The sequence below is a fragment of the Myiozetetes cayanensis genome, unplaced genomic scaffold (assembly GCF_022539395.1).
Source record: "Myiozetetes cayanensis isolate MyiCay16 unplaced genomic scaffold, myiCay2020 scf6-25, whole genome shotgun sequence".
NCBI lineage: Eukaryota > Metazoa > Chordata > Aves > Passeriformes > Tyrannidae > Myiozetetes > Myiozetetes cayanensis.
Window position 1 is genome coordinate 33,789,431 of NW_026087853.1, and position 19,808 is coordinate 33,809,238.

The 19,808-nt window shown below is 41.8% G+C and overlaps 1 protein-coding gene across 9 annotated transcripts in view; it reads right to left on the reverse strand.

The window, feature by feature from the left end:
• Positions 1-18,436, reverse strand: part of MAP3K9 (mitogen-activated protein kinase kinase kinase 9) — a 131,507-nt gene extending 113,071 nt beyond the window's left edge. For 8 of the 9 annotated variants that reach the window (XR_007631595.1, XR_007631593.1, XR_007631592.1 and 5 more), the window contains exons 1-2: positions 17,936-18,435; positions 12,310-12,723 (exon numbers count right to left, since the gene is read on the reverse strand). Coding sequence is in view for 3 of the 9 variants with exons in the window: in XM_050336916.1 (XP_050192873.1) it covers positions 12,310-12,723; positions 17,936-18,236 (715 nt within the window). In the remaining 6 variants the exon portion in view is untranslated. Of the gene's footprint in view, positions 1-12,309; positions 12,724-17,935 lie in introns of all 9 variants that reach the window. The other variant, XM_050336915.1, reaches the window with a different exon arrangement.
• Positions 18,437-19,808: the final 1,372 nt, after the last annotated feature.

Below are 19,808 nucleotides of genomic sequence, written 5' to 3' on the forward strand. Positions count from 1 at the left end.
CTGTAAGTGTCAGAGCACTTCAGTAGTTTTGTTTCAGTCTTCACCACCATTAGCACTGCTGTGGGTCAAAGGCTTTGCCATCCAAGATTCTAGGAATGTGGAAAGCAGCCATATCAAGATATAAAGGAAAATCTCCAAGCAAAAGGATTTAGCCTGCAAATGCATCCCACTCACACCCATGCCCAAGAGTCACTACCCATTACTTTGTGCTGTGCTCTTGGCTCCTTAGGGCCACATCAGCTGCTTACACAGTCCAAGAGGCAGATGGCAGCAACAGTGATGGGCAGGAAGTGACAAAAGGACGGACTGTAAACAGGATAAATATGTTGTCTTTGTTATTTTACTTGGTGTAGAAGCATTAAATTCTAATATTTAAATCGTAAAGTGGTCATCCAACTAGCTGCTTAGACTCAGTGAAGTTTCTTCCCCAGTCTCCCTTACTTTGATCTGGACTCTCAACTAGGTTTCTGCTTTACTTTGAATGTTTCACCATACCTATTCTCATTTTGTTAGGATTGAAGTAAGGTGAGAATACCACTACTTACGATCTCAAATGCTGAAAAACAGCAAGGTAACTCAGACTCAATGAAATGACACCATTCTACCCAACTTATCTTTTGCCAGGATAATAGCACATTTTTTTGCCACAGCTAGGTGTTTTTGCACATCACTCCAGAGCAACTCAAGCACCAATAGATACAACAGCCTAGTACCAGACTTGTTTTCCCACAGGCCTTTGCTCATCTGCTACTGTATGATCACTGTTTTCAAAATCAGCAAGGTCAAACAGAAACTACAAAGAGGCGAACTAAGGCTTCCCCTGTCATAGCTGGAACATGGAAGACCATTGCTGGAGCTGAGTACTCACTGTGAGTGGAAATACCGGACACACTTTATTTCTTCCTCTATCCTAAAAACAGAACAGCTTACTGTGGCTTCACTTACCAAAATGTAAAATACCAAAAGCTGTCAGATAGAATAAGCATCAGCCCATCTACTTCCTCCATTTAGATAATTCAAGTACCGTAAAGGGGTATATTAGATACCAAGTCCATCAAATCTCAGGTGCAAGAACTTTCCAGAAAAAAAAGAACAAAGTACAACCTTTAGGAAAACCAATGCTTTTTCATTCCAAGACCCTTAAATGCAAAACATGAACAGGGTTTCAGTTCTAAATAATGCGAGTCTTTTCTGTGGTATGATTTAAGAGCAGTCCAGATCCGTATGGAGAGTTACTACCATTAAACTTCTCTCTGCCAGCAATACAGCACAAGTCTCAAGTGCAAGAGTTGAAGGAAACAGAAAGCACTTCCACTTCCAAACTATTCCCACTTTATTAAAAAAATTGCTTTACACAAGTTTACCAGAAAGTTAAAGGCTTCCCAAAGTCCAGGGTTTGCCAAAGAGGATAAAAGACTGATTAATATCACAAGGATCCAGACTCACCCACCCACGGCAAAATGTGTCCAAAACTGAGCCAATCTGTCACAGGAAACCTTGTCTTGAACAAAGAATCTCCTCACTCAACCCTGTACATTTTCTAAGGGTTTGTTTTTCAGACCACAGAATAAAGTTATCCAAGCCAGGAGAGCTCTGAAGGCTCTTTATGAGAACTTCTACTCCTAGCCAGAGGGTCCTTGAACACTGAAACATTAATACTACACTTAAATTTTAATTTGTTCCCTGATACACATTCTGGAATTTCACAATTGGGACAGATTTTTTTTGCCTACAAAATATTTTGCACTCATCTCCCCACATTCCATGTATAATTTTCACTTTGTACAGATCCCTTTCACTGCCTTCTAGGTCTATTTCCACTCAAAACACTTTTCAACTACTGTGAAATTCATGAAGATGTGGATTAATTTTTTTAAATGAAGATTAATTCAGAAAAATAAGTATAATTCAGTAAGCATATTTTGTCTCTTGCATGGGCCAATTACTACTTTTTATACTTGCTTTTATCTGAAAAGTGAATTAAAAGTTCCACTGTACTCTGAACAAATGCAATGCTTTCTGAAATCTTCAGGGTTCTTATTTAGAAGGTACTAAAGTAATACAAGTATTAACCTTTGTCCTCTAGCTTTTGAACAGTCCTTATTTGAAGGAGACAAGTATTCATAGATGAAATAAAAACATGCTGGCACAGAAGATGGTTTCACTAAGCTTAGAATGATTGTTCCAATCCTATTTTCCCTTCTCACAAATAAACACAACTTCCCAAGATACATTTCAGCTCAGAGGGCAGTGGTGGGAAATACTGCATGCTAGATAAAAAGATAGCCTTAATATACTGCTATATGCTGCTGCATGGCCTCAGAGAGCCAGAAGATAGCTACTAAGTCTGCAATTAGCCTAACAAGTCAGAAAAGCAGCACTATTGCAAAGGGAATAAGAGACTGAGATTGCTAGGCAATCCTTTTTTTTAATTATTAAATCTTATTGGCAGTACAGTGGCATTCTGTCTTGAGGGCAGAACAAAGCATTTGGGAAAGGATTTCAAAAATTCGCTCCAAAATGAGATTCTATATTGTAGTGGTTTGCCAAAACCTAATTTTCAATTTTAGCTCTACCTTCCACAGTCAGCCGGCACAGCTTTGCTTCGCAAGTATCCAGATAATGAGCAATCTGCTCTTGATCCTGCATTCAAAGTACTTAAAGTGATTAACAGATCTGCACATGGAGTGAGTTAGGGCTTTCCACATGTAGCCCTTACGTACCTTCTGTCGGGTACTCTGCTCTTTATTTCAGTATGACTGCATCTTTATTCTAATTTGTTTGTGCTACAGAAGGCTAAGTGTTGCACAAGATCCTGGAGAGGACAGAACTTAAGACTCACTCAAAATTTCACATCTTAGAAGCAAAAGCAAAGAACACAAATATTGTCTCTAGTAATATGCAAATATTTTCTCTCTTTTATTATTAATCATTCAGTAACAGTATATTTAAAAACATAAATGTACCTTGGAACCAAAGCTTTTTAATTACTAGGTACGTGGAGGGTTCAGCAAATCCATAAAGCTGGCCAACTGTCCTCTTCTATCAACCTAGAGGAGGTGATGGATGTGACAGCACAGCAGTTCTTGGATTTTAAGCCGTGCAGTACAGTAACGCTAAAGAGCTTCATGCATAATGGGGGAGGGGATAAGAAAGGCCTCCAGAGCCACAATATATTTAGAATCGATCCTTTTACCTAGCCAAGCTGAAAAAAGTCTTATCACCTTAGTGATCTGTACAAAACACTTGGAATGCTCCTGAAGAATGCTCAGGTGAGTTTCTGGGAAAAGTAGAGCTATTTAGCTATGGTTTCAGACTAAATCCTACCATACTGCTGACATTGGAACAACCTTCTAGCTCAGGCATGGATTATTGTACTCTTAATAATCAGTTAAATGCTCCGAGGAAAAATATAATTACATGAGTACCCAACACAGGGCATCACCAAACCGTATCAGTCTGAAAGCTTGCAACAGATCCAGAAGGCAACAACAAAAAAAAGGAAGGGGAAGAGTAAAAAAAATGACACTCATCATTTGTCACTCAAGGGACTGTCTGAAAAGAGATTTAATAATACTGCTGCTTCAGTGGGAGCTGTTTACAGTCAAATAGAAACACAAAATTCATGATAAAAAAAAAGTAGCACAGAACTGGTTTTAGTTTCAATTAAGATGCCTTTATGAAACAGTAAATAACACCAAGTACTATTCATTAATGGAATAAACTGATACTCCACAATCTACAAGGTAAGGAAGACGTAAAAGCTTCACAAGCAGTAGCACAATCCACATGATTTGTGTCTTCTGCTTGATTTTTTTTTTAAATCAGATTCAATTAAAAAAATTAGGAAAAGGTAGAGAGGTCTATTTACATTCATCAGAACAAATGGTAAAAGGCTCTTAGATGCACAATCAATGCCAAGCTACAGCTGACAATAGTGAAATTCAGAGTTTCTTAAATACTGCAGAGTTTGACCTTAAGCTGAGCAGAACAAGTTGGTAGCTGCTGAGAAAGAGAGTGGCCCTGCACTGTAGCACATGGAAGTCCACACAAGACAACAGCTCATGCAGTAGAGCTATCAGAAAGCTGTTCACTTTTTGATGTGCTATATTTCTGCTAGGTTTTTTTGACCCATCTTACTCTGTAATCAAAGAGTCTGACTATACACTAACCTGATGAAGATTAGGAATATTCCCCTGGTTACCAGATGACCATAATCACATCAAAATCACACAGTATGTGACTGATTACATCAAACTAGAAAAAGCAAATCAATAAATCCAGAATCAGGTATATCGAGTTCTATCAAAGTCATGGGATTTTTCTTATTTGCAGGATCCTTGAACAATGCAAAGCCAAAAGCAACTAAAGACTATTCTCTCTCACATCTTTTCATAGGTCCATACTCATAGGGGAGAAACAACTAGAAACACAATACTTTTCTGGTAGGTGGACATATGGCCGGGTTCACATACATCCCACCACCCTTAAACACACCATCTTTACAGCAATTATTCATGCTAGTAATTTTTTATAGTATGCCAAGAAACCCCCAGGAATCCCCAATTTAAGCCCAGCTATCACTGCGATAAGCAAAATTTTAGGGGCAAAAGTACTTACCTGTTATTAGTCAGTGGAGGTACCGGCACATGGTTATTTGGTTCACATCTACACAACGAGTCTATACATAACCAAGGTTGAAGCCCTGCCAGCATTTTAGATGTTTCCACTTGTAATAAAAATGGCAAATCTCAACATTTCTCAATAGCCAAAGCAAATTCCAGAAGCCTGTTTGATGAAGCATCAGAGAAAGATACACAGCAAACTAGAAGCTTGGCTTGTAGCTGTAAAAATCATCCTGAACTTAAGTAGTACAATATTCAAAGCACACACAGGACTTCAGAGATAACGTGAAGAATCCATATATGCACTAGATAATGTTTGCTGGTTTGGAAGGGTATTTTTATTCCTAATAAAAAATGGTGTTATAATAAACGCTTGAGCAACATAAAAGTGCTTCTAGAAAGCAAAGTGGAAGGGCAGTGTGTGGTAGTAATACAAACAGTTCAAAGGAAGGCTGCCTGTCCTTTGGCTACTTCCTTCCAAAGAGGACCCTACGTGATGCTGCACCATGCTGCCATTACCACTGTAACTATCTAGCCTACAGGGTGGGACCCAAACATTTACTATTCTGCAAGCGAGTCCTCTTCTTCCCAATCTTAAGAAACACTGATGAAACCAAACAACACACCAAACAACACAATTCTAAACCATTATGTATTGCAATAGTTTCTCTTAATCAATGAGGTTCTGTTATTATTTCTTTTTCATATCTGCAAAAAGTTAAGGTCTGAGAAAGACTAAATTTACCTTTCTACTAGCAATCAGACAATTAAGAAGCAATTAAGAGACATGCCAATCAACTTTAGCACATCATCACACCAAGGTAACAAACTATCCTAGAATGAGAAAGTAAACGTGTACCTAAAAGCAGCTACTTAAAACCATGTGCTACACCCTGTTTTCTTTCCAACAGCTTAAGGCTTTCCTTGTCCTGTCATAAGGAAATATGCACTGTGTTCAAAGTGGCATATTACTTAATATTAAGGAAACATCTTGGGTAATGAATCACCACATCAAAGAACAAAACTGTGTTTAACATCTGATGCTTCCAGAGTGAAATTGTTTCAGATATATTGAAATTCTGAATGGAATTGTTTGATAAGAAAAGCAAGAGTGAGGCTGCTGACAGAAGTCAGTCAAAATTCAAGTAAGTTTACTGATGTGGAAGCAGTAAAAAAAATAAAAAATAAAAAAAGTGGAGCTGAAAAAGTTATTCTAGCTTCCCAGAAATTCCACAAGGTTGTTCTCACTCTTGCCTTGCTTCTTGGAAATTTCAGAATACAGATTTATCCCAGTCACAGATGGTCAGACAGTGAATTCATGGGATGCCTAAGCACACCTCCTCCATGTCAGCACTTAGGTCTGTTCATATCTGTTCTATGGTTTCATATGCACAATTTGGAAAAATTCCTTAGTGCCAAGAATCTCAGGTGTTTTTTTCTTAGGAGCAGAAAGAACCCTCTAAAAAAAGAATGCAGTAGTCCAATGACTTGAAAAGGATATTAGGTAGGTTTTCAAAAGTAATAGACACAATTTCATTTCTTAAAAACAAGAGGTACTCTTTCCATAGTTGTCACTGAAGGTAATAGATTCTATCTGTAAAATGCCTGTTTACTACTTGATCTGAGCAGTAGGATACCGAAGTGTTCTTGGGGACATCAAACTTATTTCATAAAGACTTTCTATTTTTGACAAACAATTAATAGTGAAGACATCAATTCACACTCAACTAAACCAAAGCATTTACAGGAGACATATTTTGATTTTGAAGCTCTCAGAAATCTACTAAAACATATGAAAATAGTAACATGAAAGCATCTGTCAAACCTCTCAGAGGAAAACAGCTGCAACTAATTTACAAAAGCTAAGGAAGAAAAAACCCAACAAAGTGCTGAAGTACAATATTGTCATCCTACTTCTGCAAATTCCCAGTACCTCAACATCTTAAAAATTAGCAACACTTTCAGGCATAATTTACATTTTCTGAATTGATGGTAGATTAATTTTTTCATTCTTTTAAATAAAAACTTGTAGTATTAATGGCATGCATTTCCTCATCATATTACCACATGCAAAAAATTCTAGTTACTCAAAAATGGTTTTTAACCGCAATACAACTGATCAGAATATCAGCACAAAGGATGATACTCTGGGGAGACAGAGAAAGTAGTGAGTAACCAGAACTAGAAATTATGCACCATTAGCAATATCTTATAGCTTGTCCATAGAATCAGATAATTGCCTAAGGGCAGAATCTGAAAAGTCATCTTTCATCATCCTTAGCAGTATATCCAGGCTGTTTGAAAGGCTTGATTTCTACTGTACACATTTTTTAAACTTCAAAGAAATATAAAAATTTTTCCTCCCTGAAAATTCATCTCCCAGCTGTTATCTTCCCTACTACCAATCCCTCCCCCCCCCCAAAAAAAAAATCACATTTTTACAGGGCAAGAGACTACCCAATTAAGGTCAGATCAGTTATTCACCCAGTGAAAAGCACTCAGATGTCATTGAAATAGTTTCACTATACTTTACATAAAGCATTACTCATACTCATTTAATTGCACTGACAAAGGAAATCCATTCTGATAGAAAGTACAACATTGGAGAATTAGTCAGCAAATTACACTCAAGTACCAGAAGCAGCAGTAATAACAGTGCTCTCTGAAAGAGCTCTCCTCTACAGCATTGCCAGACAGAAGAAAAGGTTTACATCAAGTACTTTTCCTTCTCTGAAAAGACCAAGAGAAGAGTGCCAACTATGACTGGACTGGGATGTGAACACTGCAACAAAGAATGAGATAACAAATCCAATGTTACCAATATGTAACACTGAAGTCCTACTGTCCTTGAGTTGAACTACTTGTGTCTAAAATCTGTCTATACTTAGAAAAAACCCCAACAAAACAAAAAAACTCCAAGGAATATTGTGAGTTCCAGGAAAAACTATCCAATGTGAAAGTCAGCTCTACTGGCATCTTTATGAAGAGAAAAAGGCACTACATTAAATAAGCAAAGCTATAGGTAGAGTTTGGAATTCTTTATGAAGCTAGAGCTTGGAAAGGCAGGATACCAAAGCTCACTTTAGTGGTCCAGAAGTAGGAAAGGTGAAGACTTCAAAGAACTAGAAAGGAAGAACTACTGACTTGGCTGATTCAGAACTGGGGTTTATTTTGAGCTCTGTCCTTAACCTCTTTCTTTGACCTTGGCCGTGCCACTTTGCTGCTTATTTTCTGTGCCACTTTGTGGAACACAACCATGGTGACTTTTAAAAAGCACTTTGCTAACTGGCATGAACATCCTCAGCAAAATGTTTCAATGTAGTGTAAATAACAAACATGTTTTGCTGAGGCAGTCAAAAAAGGAGCAAATAACGCTTTTGCTAGTTCTCTGCAGTATTAGTTATCTGGCATTAGTCCTACAGCAACGCTGGCATATCTGACATTGACAGACAAACAGAAACAAACAGAACTAGCTTCATTATTTACAATACTTCACTAAAACCAACAGGACTGTCCTTTTTGATCCTAAGCATTATGTGACCCTCCTCTGGTCAGAAATGAGACTCGAATCACAGGTAAGAGATAAAAGGAAGGGAAACTCCTAAGAGCTGTGCTAAACACAGCGATGTTGACTTCAGTGGGCATTTCCAGTTGTTTTTTTTCTATATCTCAGCATTTAGATTATTTAGGTGCCTTCACACCAGGAAAAAAAGTATTACCAATTCTGTAACATACGCTCAAATGGTTCACCAACACGCAGCTAAAGAAGGAGAGGTTGGCAATATCACCAGATGAAGAAAGGAGAGGCAACCAGTGAGGACTCTGTCAGATTAATAAGATTAAATTTCATATAGAATAAATTGAACCCCTTATATCAAATGCCAAAATAAAAAGAGAAATACTTATCTCCTCACACAGCAGAACCAAAGAGCTTTCCCAAATCATCTTCCTTCTCTTGTGTAGTTTATACGACTGTTGGTAATGCCACTGAAACACTTGCCCACCAGACTCACCTCTGACTGAACTGACATTCAACAAAATAATTTCAGGGACTCTAAAAATAAATCACAGGTGTGCAATTTATTCTGTAAAGACCTTTATGCACTCATTTCCTGCTAGCATCCCGAAATCAGTGAAATAGGCAGCCCCCAGAACCTCCAAGATTTACAATAAATCTGCCTCAAACAAACACGGTAGTAAACTTATAGGGCACCTTCTCTACTCTCTAAACTTGGTTTGGTATGCTTTTTGGCAAGGAGAATCTCAAGAAATAGACATCTTCTGGAATTGTCAAATAAATCCCCTTAAGTTCAGTCCCTGTACAAGACGAAGTTACCTCCTAAAGTAATTAAAATCCTATATTCATTATTTACACCATCAGAAACATTGACAACTATTATTTTGGTATGTACTATTTGAGTCCACAAAGCTGCCATAGTTTAAATTAAAAGGGATTTTTTTTTTAAATCCTTATATAATTGGGTAATTTCTCAGACTTGTATTAATGTGCCCACTTGACACGTTACTGTTCAAAATGTAATGTGACCTTAAAAGATTCAACATAAAGCACTGTCCTTATGCATTCTCTATCTGCTGAAATATAGGCAGACATCTGAAAACAAGACATTCTCTGATTTTCTTCTATTCCAGTAGAAAACTTGATTCTGAATAAGGAAACTCTGTTCTTCTGCACTCCTCCATATGGTTCCCTAACTCCAAACTAACTCATCGTGCAGCTTCAGGTGCATAGTGTAGGTCCCAGCTGGTGCAAGACGAGAGGTATGAGAATCACTATTACTCAACATCGGCAGTACCAATCAGTAGATCAATACAGCTGATGCTCCCATGAAAGCTCTACAGTTCTTATAGATGTTTAGTACATTGTAAGAAATGTGTCTGCAAGAATCACTTCCAAGTTCTTGCAAGGAGAAGCTGTTCCCTCACCAGAGACACATTACTGCCTATCAGTAGGTGGGTGGTAACCTGCACAAAGAAAATGCTACATTCATGTAATTCTGCAGAAACAAAGCTATGGAGAAAACCCGTTCTTGATTACCCAGAGTAATCAGGAAAACTAAGCACATCAGGAAAATAGAGAAAATGCAAGCTGTATAAAAATCAGGATGCAATAACATACTTAGTCCACTAATCTTTATGAAACTAACAGAAAGCCTTCCACAGAAAACAGAGCAGAGAAAATTGCAAGATGCTTATTACATATAATGGAATAGTGATTTGAGCAATGCAGTGACAGAATAATCAAGAAAAACATGACTTGGGCCTACAGTCCCCTATCCCTATAAAAAAGCTCCACCATTGTCATAATCTAATATTTATGATACTTGCTCTATAGATTCACTCTAAAAGGAACATATGTATTTTAAAACATTCCTTCCACGACACAGTCCAGAATGAGGAACTCCATTTTGTTTAACAAAGTAAATAGATGTTGTAATATCTCAAGCCCATACTCAAGGTTACTAATTCATCTTATTTCAAAAGACAGAAGCAGAACAATCAATTTGCCCTAAAATATCTCAAGTTCTTCCCTCCAGTATCAGCTCCTACTATTTGTTTACCTTCCTGAATGTAATGCTGCTTGCTCCAGACTTAGCTGGGATAGAATTTTCCATATATCCATCATTTCTGTACTAGATTTGGTGCTATCTTTGGTCAAGACCACCTTTCTCCTACAAACATAGGACATCTCTGAATCCTCCCATGGGCATTCCCACTCGTTCTTCCTCTTTCTTTACTATCGTTTCCTCTCAAATGAGGGAAATTAAAGCAATATATATAGCAAACCCCTCAGCTTCTCACTGACAATTTACAGTGCAACACCATTATGCTCTGCTGATTCATTGTGACAAGAGACAATTTACTCTTGCTGCTGATGGTACAGATGTTTTCTAGCATCCACATCTGTTTGACTGGCAACATTGTGCACTGGTGTCCCTCCAGTTGGTCTGGTTCTCTTGTTGATATGTTTCCCTTTTGACAGCTAGCAGTCTCTGGTCCGAATAAAACAGTGAAATACCCTTAGCTAGCAATTTTTCATCTTAGAAATACCTTGCATTCTAAACTTCAAAAATGTTCAGCCAGTACTAAACAATAAAGTCTTAATGGCCTGTGAGTAAAATAAGCAAGTAAATATTTTCTTTGCTAAGGAGGAAAGGCGCAACACTTAAAGGCAATTATTTCTTATTCACAGATGCAGCCAGTAATCCATTAATTAAGCAAATCATTCCTTAATTTTACAGCATTTATCAACATGCCCATATATACTGCCATCTGTAAGGGAGGGTTTAGATATAAGGGCATCTTTATAGACATTAAGATTGCCTTACTCTAACAAAAAGGGAAACTTTAATAGTATAAGAATAATATTGTAGAAGCTAATTTGAAAGCTCTCATAGTTCCTATCTGCAAACTCACTAATGATACTTTTTTTACACCTTCACAACAAACCATATAAATTCACTGTCACAGCATTTGAGGCAAAAGAAACACGAGAAGATTCTGCAAGGCCTGGAAATTTACAGCATTTTAATAGTTAATGCTAGCTCATTTGAATCTATTTAAGATATTAAAATTCCCATCTGTCAGACCTCTTTGCTAATATCACTGCCCTCAAAGCAAAAGGGAACATATGCCTGCATCCCAGCCACTCAGGTCACAGTGCTCCTTTTTAACTCAAGCCATAAATGAAAAAGAGTTCATACTAACACACCAACCTAAACCACCACAGCCATCATGCAAATATGTGTTTGCTCTTGCCATCTAGACATAGCCAAGCAGAGAAAAAGGCTAATCAGCTGCATAAGGCATCAGGAAAGGAAATTATGAGCTTTAAACTACTGCAATAATTTGCTCCCACACTCTTCATGTTCTATATGTGTGTTTGAATTCAAGGCAATTTCAAGTCTGTGAAAAGAGACATACTATCAGAACAATACCCAAGTGGCAGACAGTAATGCTGTTGGTATTTCAGAGTACCTAAAATCACCACGATTCCTACAATCCTAACTACCAAAGTTCAATCCCCATGTTCTATAATGGCTCAGCTGCATCCCATGTAAAGCATCACAAACATCAGCTGAAATCCTGGGTGTACAAGGACATTTTATTTACCCAAGTTAATGTTTCTGTCAACACCAGCTCTATGATGGATAAAGAGAAGATTCAATTCAGCTGGGATGGGTTAAATCTCCCATAAGGAAAACAAGCTTGTATCTCACCTATACAACAAAATCTAGCAAGTAAATGAAAGCTTGGGAGCATTTATCTTAATAATACAGAGGAGTATTTACGCTTCCAGAAAGTGGAAAGAGAATACACATTTGAAGTTCAGTAAGACTTTCCAACACAAGGAAGTCTGCTGAAATGCCAATAAAACTGGACGCTATTTACGTATGTATATTAACTACTGGAGAAACATGCTTCAATTACAATTGCTTTTGCATCCAATCAGTAAAGTTTCTTATATAGAATGAAAGTATTTACATGTTTCCTGCAGTCTGTAGCACCATACTATACAAAAATAAACCCCTCTGGGATTAAATTAGAGGATACAGTGGTTCACAAGAAAGGATCACTAGATTACCATTACTCGTCTTTTTTCTTTGTATGATTTCTTTTCAGACCCATACCCCAGCACCCTGACTGTTCACTGTGTAACACTTACTGTTGCTGGACTTCAGGTCACGGTGAATTATGGGAACAATCGCTTCCTCGTGCAGGTAGTTCATTCCCCTCGCAATCTGTACTGCCCAGTTCACTAGTATGTCAGGAGGTATCCTTTTACCAGACAACACTCTATTTAGCGATCCTCCACGAGCAAACTCCATGATCAGGCAAAGATTAGGTTCCTTTAAACACACGCCCCTGAGGGCAATGATGTTGGGATGTTTTAACATCGCAAAGAGCTTGGCCTCCTGGCGGACATTCTCAATGGTCTGGCTGATGTCCTCGTCAGGGTCATAGCGAGCTGCCTTGACAGCAACCTCATCTCCTATCCACACAGCTCGGTACACTTTTCCGAAGCCCCCTATGCCAATGATTTCCTCCAGAACAAGCTCTGAGAAGTCAATCTCCAGGACTAGGGAAAGAGGAAAAAAAAAAGATGTAAATGTTTAGCAACAATGCAGCCTGTACATCACCTGAAGGTCCATGTTGCCCAACCTCACCCTTACCCTTGGAGGAAGGGCTGATTTTCACTCCAAAACAATACGAATGAAAGCAGTAGTCCCTTCCAACCATCTTTTAGTGCCAAATAGTGTCGTAAAATATATCTTGCAGTATCATAAAACTTGCATGAAGTACTTGCTGTAAATGACGAATGACAATAAAATAGCCTCCTCTTGCCACACTTAAACTCTTACAACACTGATGCCCCCTCCCACTACTTACAGCGAAACTTGCATTGACAGTACAAGATTCCAAAAAAGAAAAACACACAAACTAATCTTCACTGTGTTCACAATACAGTGCTTAATGTGAGATATCTAAAACTCAGCACAAAATGCATCTGCTTCTGCATTTGTCCTTCATTTAAATGTCTCTTATTCAATTGCCACAACAATCTTCTATTCCTTCCCAAATCAAGCTTATTCTTCCATACCTCTACAGGCTCTGCAGATTCATCCCCCACAAGAGATCTGTCAACCAATTCTGATGCTTCTGACAATAGTGTGACAGACAGATGGATCAGACCACACACTGAGTATGCAGTGCTTGCAATAAGAAATTTTTTTTTATTACCACATACTGCATTCTTATTACAGAAACTTCCTACTCCTGTGCACTCACAGCTACACTTTACAGGCTGACATAGTAACTGGTGGATATTTGGCATTGTATAGGAAAAATCTACAGATGCAGGTGTCTTAATTCAACACACAAATTGCATCTGGAGCAAAAGCAGTGAGAAAATGCGTCCTGTACAATGCACACTAAACACAGCTTATGCTCATGGGTGGCCAAAAGAACCCATCCAATACTGACTAATGTAGAATGAAAGCCCCAAATAATGACCAACGAAAACATGCTGACACAGCTGAATTTACAGCAATGGTAGGCCACTGGAGAGATACCATTCTGTCCAGTAGAAATGCTATTCTGTCTGATATTTGGCTGATTACAATTACAGTCAATGAAATTTTTAAAAGTTTTAAAGGAAGAATATCATAATGCAAGATTTAAGCAGAAAGTCACCAAGACTTTTAATACTTTCCTGCATTTGGAATGCCAAATCTGACATGGTTCCCCTGTTTTGTTTAGTAGAAAGGAAGTTAATCCTGTAAGGGAGCAGATTAGATCACATCAAAGTAAACTATTTTCCTTATTTCAATCAAATGTCTTTCCTAAGAAGACAGGACTTTGTTACAAAACTGCATGGACTTAGTACAAACTCTTCTGTCCAAAGCTGTAGGCTTTTTTTCTATTTTTGCCTGAGCTCTGTCTTTCCTGAACACGATTTTTCAAAGTCTGGCTTACTATTTTAAGTCAGTCAAACCTATAAACTAGTTCAATAAGGATACTTGTGCTCCTTTTCCTGGTGTTCCATGAACAAAAGACTCATGGAAAACAAGATAGAGAACTGGCCAGGAAAGTTTTCCAAGAGGAGAAAAGGTCCCTTCCAATGTACAACACAAAAATAATTTACTTTTCTGCTACTGTGAGTACATATTTTGGGTAACATTGACCTTCAAGGATTTGCAAAACAAAGAAGATTTCACTCCTGCAGTAGCAGCCTTGGTGCTGATGAGATAGAGATTACCAGAAAATACGAAGAAGACTCTGACCTGAAACACTGAAATTTTAGAACAAGGTTGTAATGACAATAACTCCAGATAAGAGACTGAGAATGTCACTGAGACTACACAAAAGGAGCTGCTCTTGCATTTCTCACTAATAAAAGAGCAAAAGAAATCAGATGTTGAGTCCTATCTCTTCAGTCAGTAGAATTTCAGCACTGTTATAATCCTCAATTAACCTGTTCCTAGGGACGAGCTCAGTTACAAGACTGAAAATGAACAAACACGTAAGCCACAGCACCGGGCGACTGCCTGCCCCGCAACCTCGGGACACACAGCATTCCGGTGCTGTTCCCAGTCCGTGTTCTTCTCCTCCGGCATTCCACGCACCGAGAGCGCAAGAAGGAGGCGCCGAGCGAGCCGTCCCGCAGGTGCTGAAGGGACAGCTCCGGCGGCAGCGATGCCGGCGGGGTGGAGGGACGGGACACGGGACGGCCCCGCGGCCGTGCAGGGGAGAAGCGCGGCAGGAAGGGGTCAGGCAGGAGAACGAGATGGGCAAAGGAAACCGAAGGGATGGAAAGTAGAAGCCTTTGTGTGCCGTCACCCATTTTCCGTCAGAAAAAGCACATGCCTGCTGGACGCACAAGTTAACAGGGCTGGGACGTAAAACAGAGAGACTTCAGCTTCCGGATGAAATGTCATGAGTGACGCTGAATGTTATTTTATTTGCAAGTACGGCCTTAACTTTAACTTTGAAAATGTATGTTTCTTTAAGGCAGACTGCCCAGCTCACCCTGATGTGTGGCTTCATCAGAAAAACCCTTCATTTTAATAAAAAATATTCTGGGGTGGTTTTTTGTTTGTTTGTTTGTTTTGGGTGGTTTTTTGTGTTTTGTTTTGTTGGAGTTTTTTTGTTTGGTTTGGGGATTTTGTTTTGTTTTTGTTGTGTTTTTTTTTAAAAGCTATTTTGTGCTGAATTAGCTTGTTTTCAAAGACTGAATTATACAGCTACATTAGGGCACAAAATACTTGTTTTTCTCCATATTTCTAAACACACTAACCCCATCTCTAAACTCCATCATAATTTGGCAGACACGTTGTACTGGACTATACAGGCAATGGGAATGTTTAAGGGGCATTTTTGCCTCAGAATTTAAGAAATAAAGCACTATCATTCCTCTAGGGACTGATAAAGAATTACAGAGCCTGTACACCACGAACCAGTGGCCATGCTGACAACTGCAAAGCAGGTGCTTTTAATCAGCACTTACTATACCATATGATTAAGCTATTTAATTCATTTTGAAGCGTATAAGAGCCCACACTGCAGATGAGGGTCCTTCAAGTTGGTCCACTGCTGACAGCCTCTACAAGCTACTTACTTTTATCATTCTTGCCTCTCTGAGGTAAGATTCAGGCACACTAATAGGATGACTAAAATTACCAGCCATACTAGTTCACCTCTCAGTGAAAGCAGAATCTCAAGGACTTATACTCCTAATCCATCGTTAAACACGAAGATAAACTTTACGAAAGCAAGTAAAAATATTTTCTGTGCAGAGGTGTATGTCTGGAATGACACTTTGCGTCACTCCTGCAAAGCGTTAACAGTTCACTGTCCAGTAAGAGTAGACTGTTATTCCAAACAGCTAACAAACTAACATCACCAGCTGTAAAAGGAAGTATCATTCCTTGCAAAGGATTTCTAACATTAAACTTGAAAATCCACTTCAACAGCGGCCAACTTTAACAAGACTGTCCAAATTGCATTGTTTCTTTTAAGAAAGAAATGTACTCCTTAGGCATTATACGCACCTATTGGAGGGCAGTAAGTTCTACTCTGTCATGAACAGATGATGATGATCATCAAGGCTGATAACTTGACAGAAGAGAAGTATCATAGCCCTGTTGTGGCATGAAAGACAAGAGTAAAGGGGGAAGATACAACTCCACAACTGTTCTCGAACTGTCAAACCATAGAAAATGCAGCAAGAAAGGAGAATCCACAGTTACAAAGCCTGCACTTGAACACTCAAAATAGGATGGGAGCTGAGGGTTCAAAGAGTTCTGTGGAAATGGTTCTCCTAACCACCTCAAAGGCAAAACCTAGTAAGATTAATTCATAGTGTTTTCTGCATGTGGGGAAAAAATAATTTATCCATACTGTAGCAGCATGAAAGAAAGGACCACCACTGCCAACCTAGTCCCTTCACAAGCCCAAGGGCAATGCTACAAATTACAGAGTTTTACCTAAATACTTTCAAGCGGAACACAGAATAAGAAAAAAAAAAGCTATTAGTTGTATTCCTTGGAGATATGACCTACATAGGACAAAGCATCTTTTCACTCTTTTACTTTCTAGAAAAGCCTACTAGTCTGAAGATTTTTCTCTGCCCTCCAAAAAAAAGCATTATCCTTGCCTGAATTGTCAACAGTGTTAGATAAACAGGATCCAGAAACAGTCATGCCATGCTGTTTCTCTTTCCACAATTGTATGTAGTGGCTAAAAAAATGTAGAGATGAAACAGCCCTATTCTCTATCTCTAACAAAGGCTTTCAAACTGCCATGAAGTTCACTGAAACAATTCCTTCATGCCTTCAGCATCACAACTTACTCAAGTAACCCTCAGGCAGGCCTAGCCACCCAAATGCAGATAGAACTCATTCACAGGTATTTCAGGACAAAATTTGTACGAGAGTAGAGGAACCTGGTAAGACAAGTCAACTTAGGAATTTTTCAGTCAGCAATAATAAGCGTTTGGTTAGGAGGAAGGAAGATACTAAACAAGTATTAGCAGTGAATCAACACTGCAGAAGGCAACTGCTTCCTATCCAACAACCCTTCCTTAAGGATATTCTTAAAGGGAGAGTCACCAGAGCCCCCACTGACACCACCACTGCACAGCCGCCAGGCTTCAGCCGTTTGATGAAAATTTATCAGCCTCTGGAAACACACTTAACAATGGGAAACTGCTCCTGGCGCCGGTGAAACGCCAACAACACACTGAGCGAGGCTCGGCCTCCCTGGAGCGGCGCGCTAGCCTGGAACACAGAAGGGCACTGGTGCAGCAGGAATGCGTCCGCGGGTGGGAAAGGGAACGGACCAGGGTCCTGGGGCAGCCCCAGGGCGAGAGGGGCCGAGACGCGGCAGCCCCTCCGCTCCTCGCTGAGGGCCATGGCAGGGCCCGCTCAGCCCAGCTTCCCCCGCCGCCGGCCGGGCCCGCGGCCTCCCACGGCCGTTCCCCACCTGGATGGGCCTTCCCTTCCCCTTCCAAGGCGGACCCGGCTCCCGGTAGGACCCACCGCAGGGCCGGCCCGGGCCTCCCCACGCGTCGGCGGCGGTCCCGCCTCCCCCGGGCACCGCGGGAGGACCGGGCCACAGCTCCCCCCGCACCACCTCGGTAGCCCCGCTGGCCCGGTCCCCCTTGCCCCGGTGACCTACACCCCTCTGGCCCAGGGGAGCATCGTGACCGCGCCTCTTCCCCCTCCCCCGGCTCCTTCCGTCCCGGCGGAGAAGCCCCGCCGAGCCCCCCGCCCCGGCCCGGGCCCCCTTACGCTGTATGGCGGGGGGCGGCGGGTATCGGGCGCGCAGCTCCGGGCCGCCCCCCGGCACGCCGCTGCTCACGTAGTTGCTGGGGAAGATGCCGACGCGCTGGTCGATCTTGCCCGTCCACCAACCCTCGTCGCCGGACACGTGCGAGTCCCGGGACAGCACCTGCACCACGTCCCCCGGCCGCAGGCTCAGCTCGTCCTCGCCGCACGCCTCGTACTCGAAGACGGCGGTCCAGAGCGGCCCGCCGCCCGGCGGCTCCCCGCCGCCCGCGCCCTCTTGGCTGAGCTCGGTGAGGGGCTCCATGGCGAGGCTGCTCCATAAGGGGAGGCGCCCACGGCAGCCGGGCACTGCGGGGGACGGCGGGGCCGGGACCGCCGCCTATTGTTCATGCGGCCCGGCGCCCGCCGGCACCAGGTGCCGCTGCCGGGGAATCCCGGCGCGAGGCCGCCTCAGCCCAGCGCGGGCAGGGGCGACAGCGGGAAGTGTGTGCCGTGGAGGTGTCGCCGCATCCCCCCCATCCGCCGCCTCCTCCGCGCCCGCCTCCGCCTCCCGCCAGCGCCGCGCATCCCGGAGCCACCTGACTCTCTGGCAGCTTCGGCGGCAGCCGCGGAGGGCAGCGCGGCCCCGCCCCCGCGCCGCCATTGGCCGCCGCCGCCGCCCGTCAGCACCGCCCTCACCTGATTGAAGGCCCGCGCCCCCTGGCCACGCCCCCTCACGGCCCCAGCGTCGCGCACTCCCCGGGGTCCTCTCGATTGGCCCCCGCCTGGGCATCGCGCGCTTTCCATTGGCCTCGAGCTCCGAGCTCCGCCTTCCCCGCCTCTTCTCATTGGCTGGGAAAGGGGCATGACACGCTCCGGGGTCGGATGGGCGGGGCGACCTCTCCAGCCGGCGGCCGGAGGGCGGGGCGGGGCGGGGCGGGCGCCCCCTGCCGGGCTGAGGCGGCGCACACCTGAGGGCAGCAGCGCCCTCCTCCGACAGGGGTGTGCCCCGCACCCGGGGAGCCGCCACGGCCCCGGGGAGCCGTCTGGGCCGCGGGCTCGGGCCAGAAACCAAAACAAGGTATTCACTTGTGTTCACTTATTCCGTGTTCCGCCATGCTCCGTCTGTGCTTAAGCGCAGGTGTCAGGTGGTTTCAACACGAGGTTAACCTGGGTGCGTCCTTGCCTTTGTTAAAAATAAACAGAATCTACTTCTCATTCTTGAAATCAGCATGTAGCTTCTTGGTCCTGAAAATCCAAATTCCTCCTCCCTGCTACCGAGGTTTTTACAGCTTGTTGAGAAGCCAAACCTTGCAAATGGAATCTGTTTGCTCTTGATGGTGTTATAGGCAGATTTTGTTTCTATTTCACTACAGTTTTCTTTAAAAATCATCATTCAATTTTCAGTGGTAAAACTGGAAATGAAAAGTCCCTGTTCATGATTCGTCGTAACAAAGCCTGGTGAAGCCTAATGAGAACTCCAGATATCCTGACCACACCTGATGTCTTGCCACTTATCTTGGGCTTAATTACTCTTTAGTGTTTAGTAAATGCAATTACTCAATTCTTCTCTGCAAGATGAATTTAAAAAAAAAACACACCATACCTGAGTGAGGCCTCTCTTTTGCTTTATGTACAGAGTAACTGATAATAAGTCTTTAAATTCTGTGCATTGTGGTTTTGTGTATTCATTTATCCTTGTGTTAGCACTGTGCTGCTGCTCTTCTAGGAATCACCAGGGGTTAGGCTTTTAAAAGAATTACGAAGATCTTAAGTGTAACATGCTCTGAGGTCATTAAAAATCCTTATCAGTGTTTGTAAAATATTTGAATTTACTTGTCTGTTTTCTGGGAGTACATCCCCACTCAGCTTAAACCTAGTAACAAGTATTGCAAAG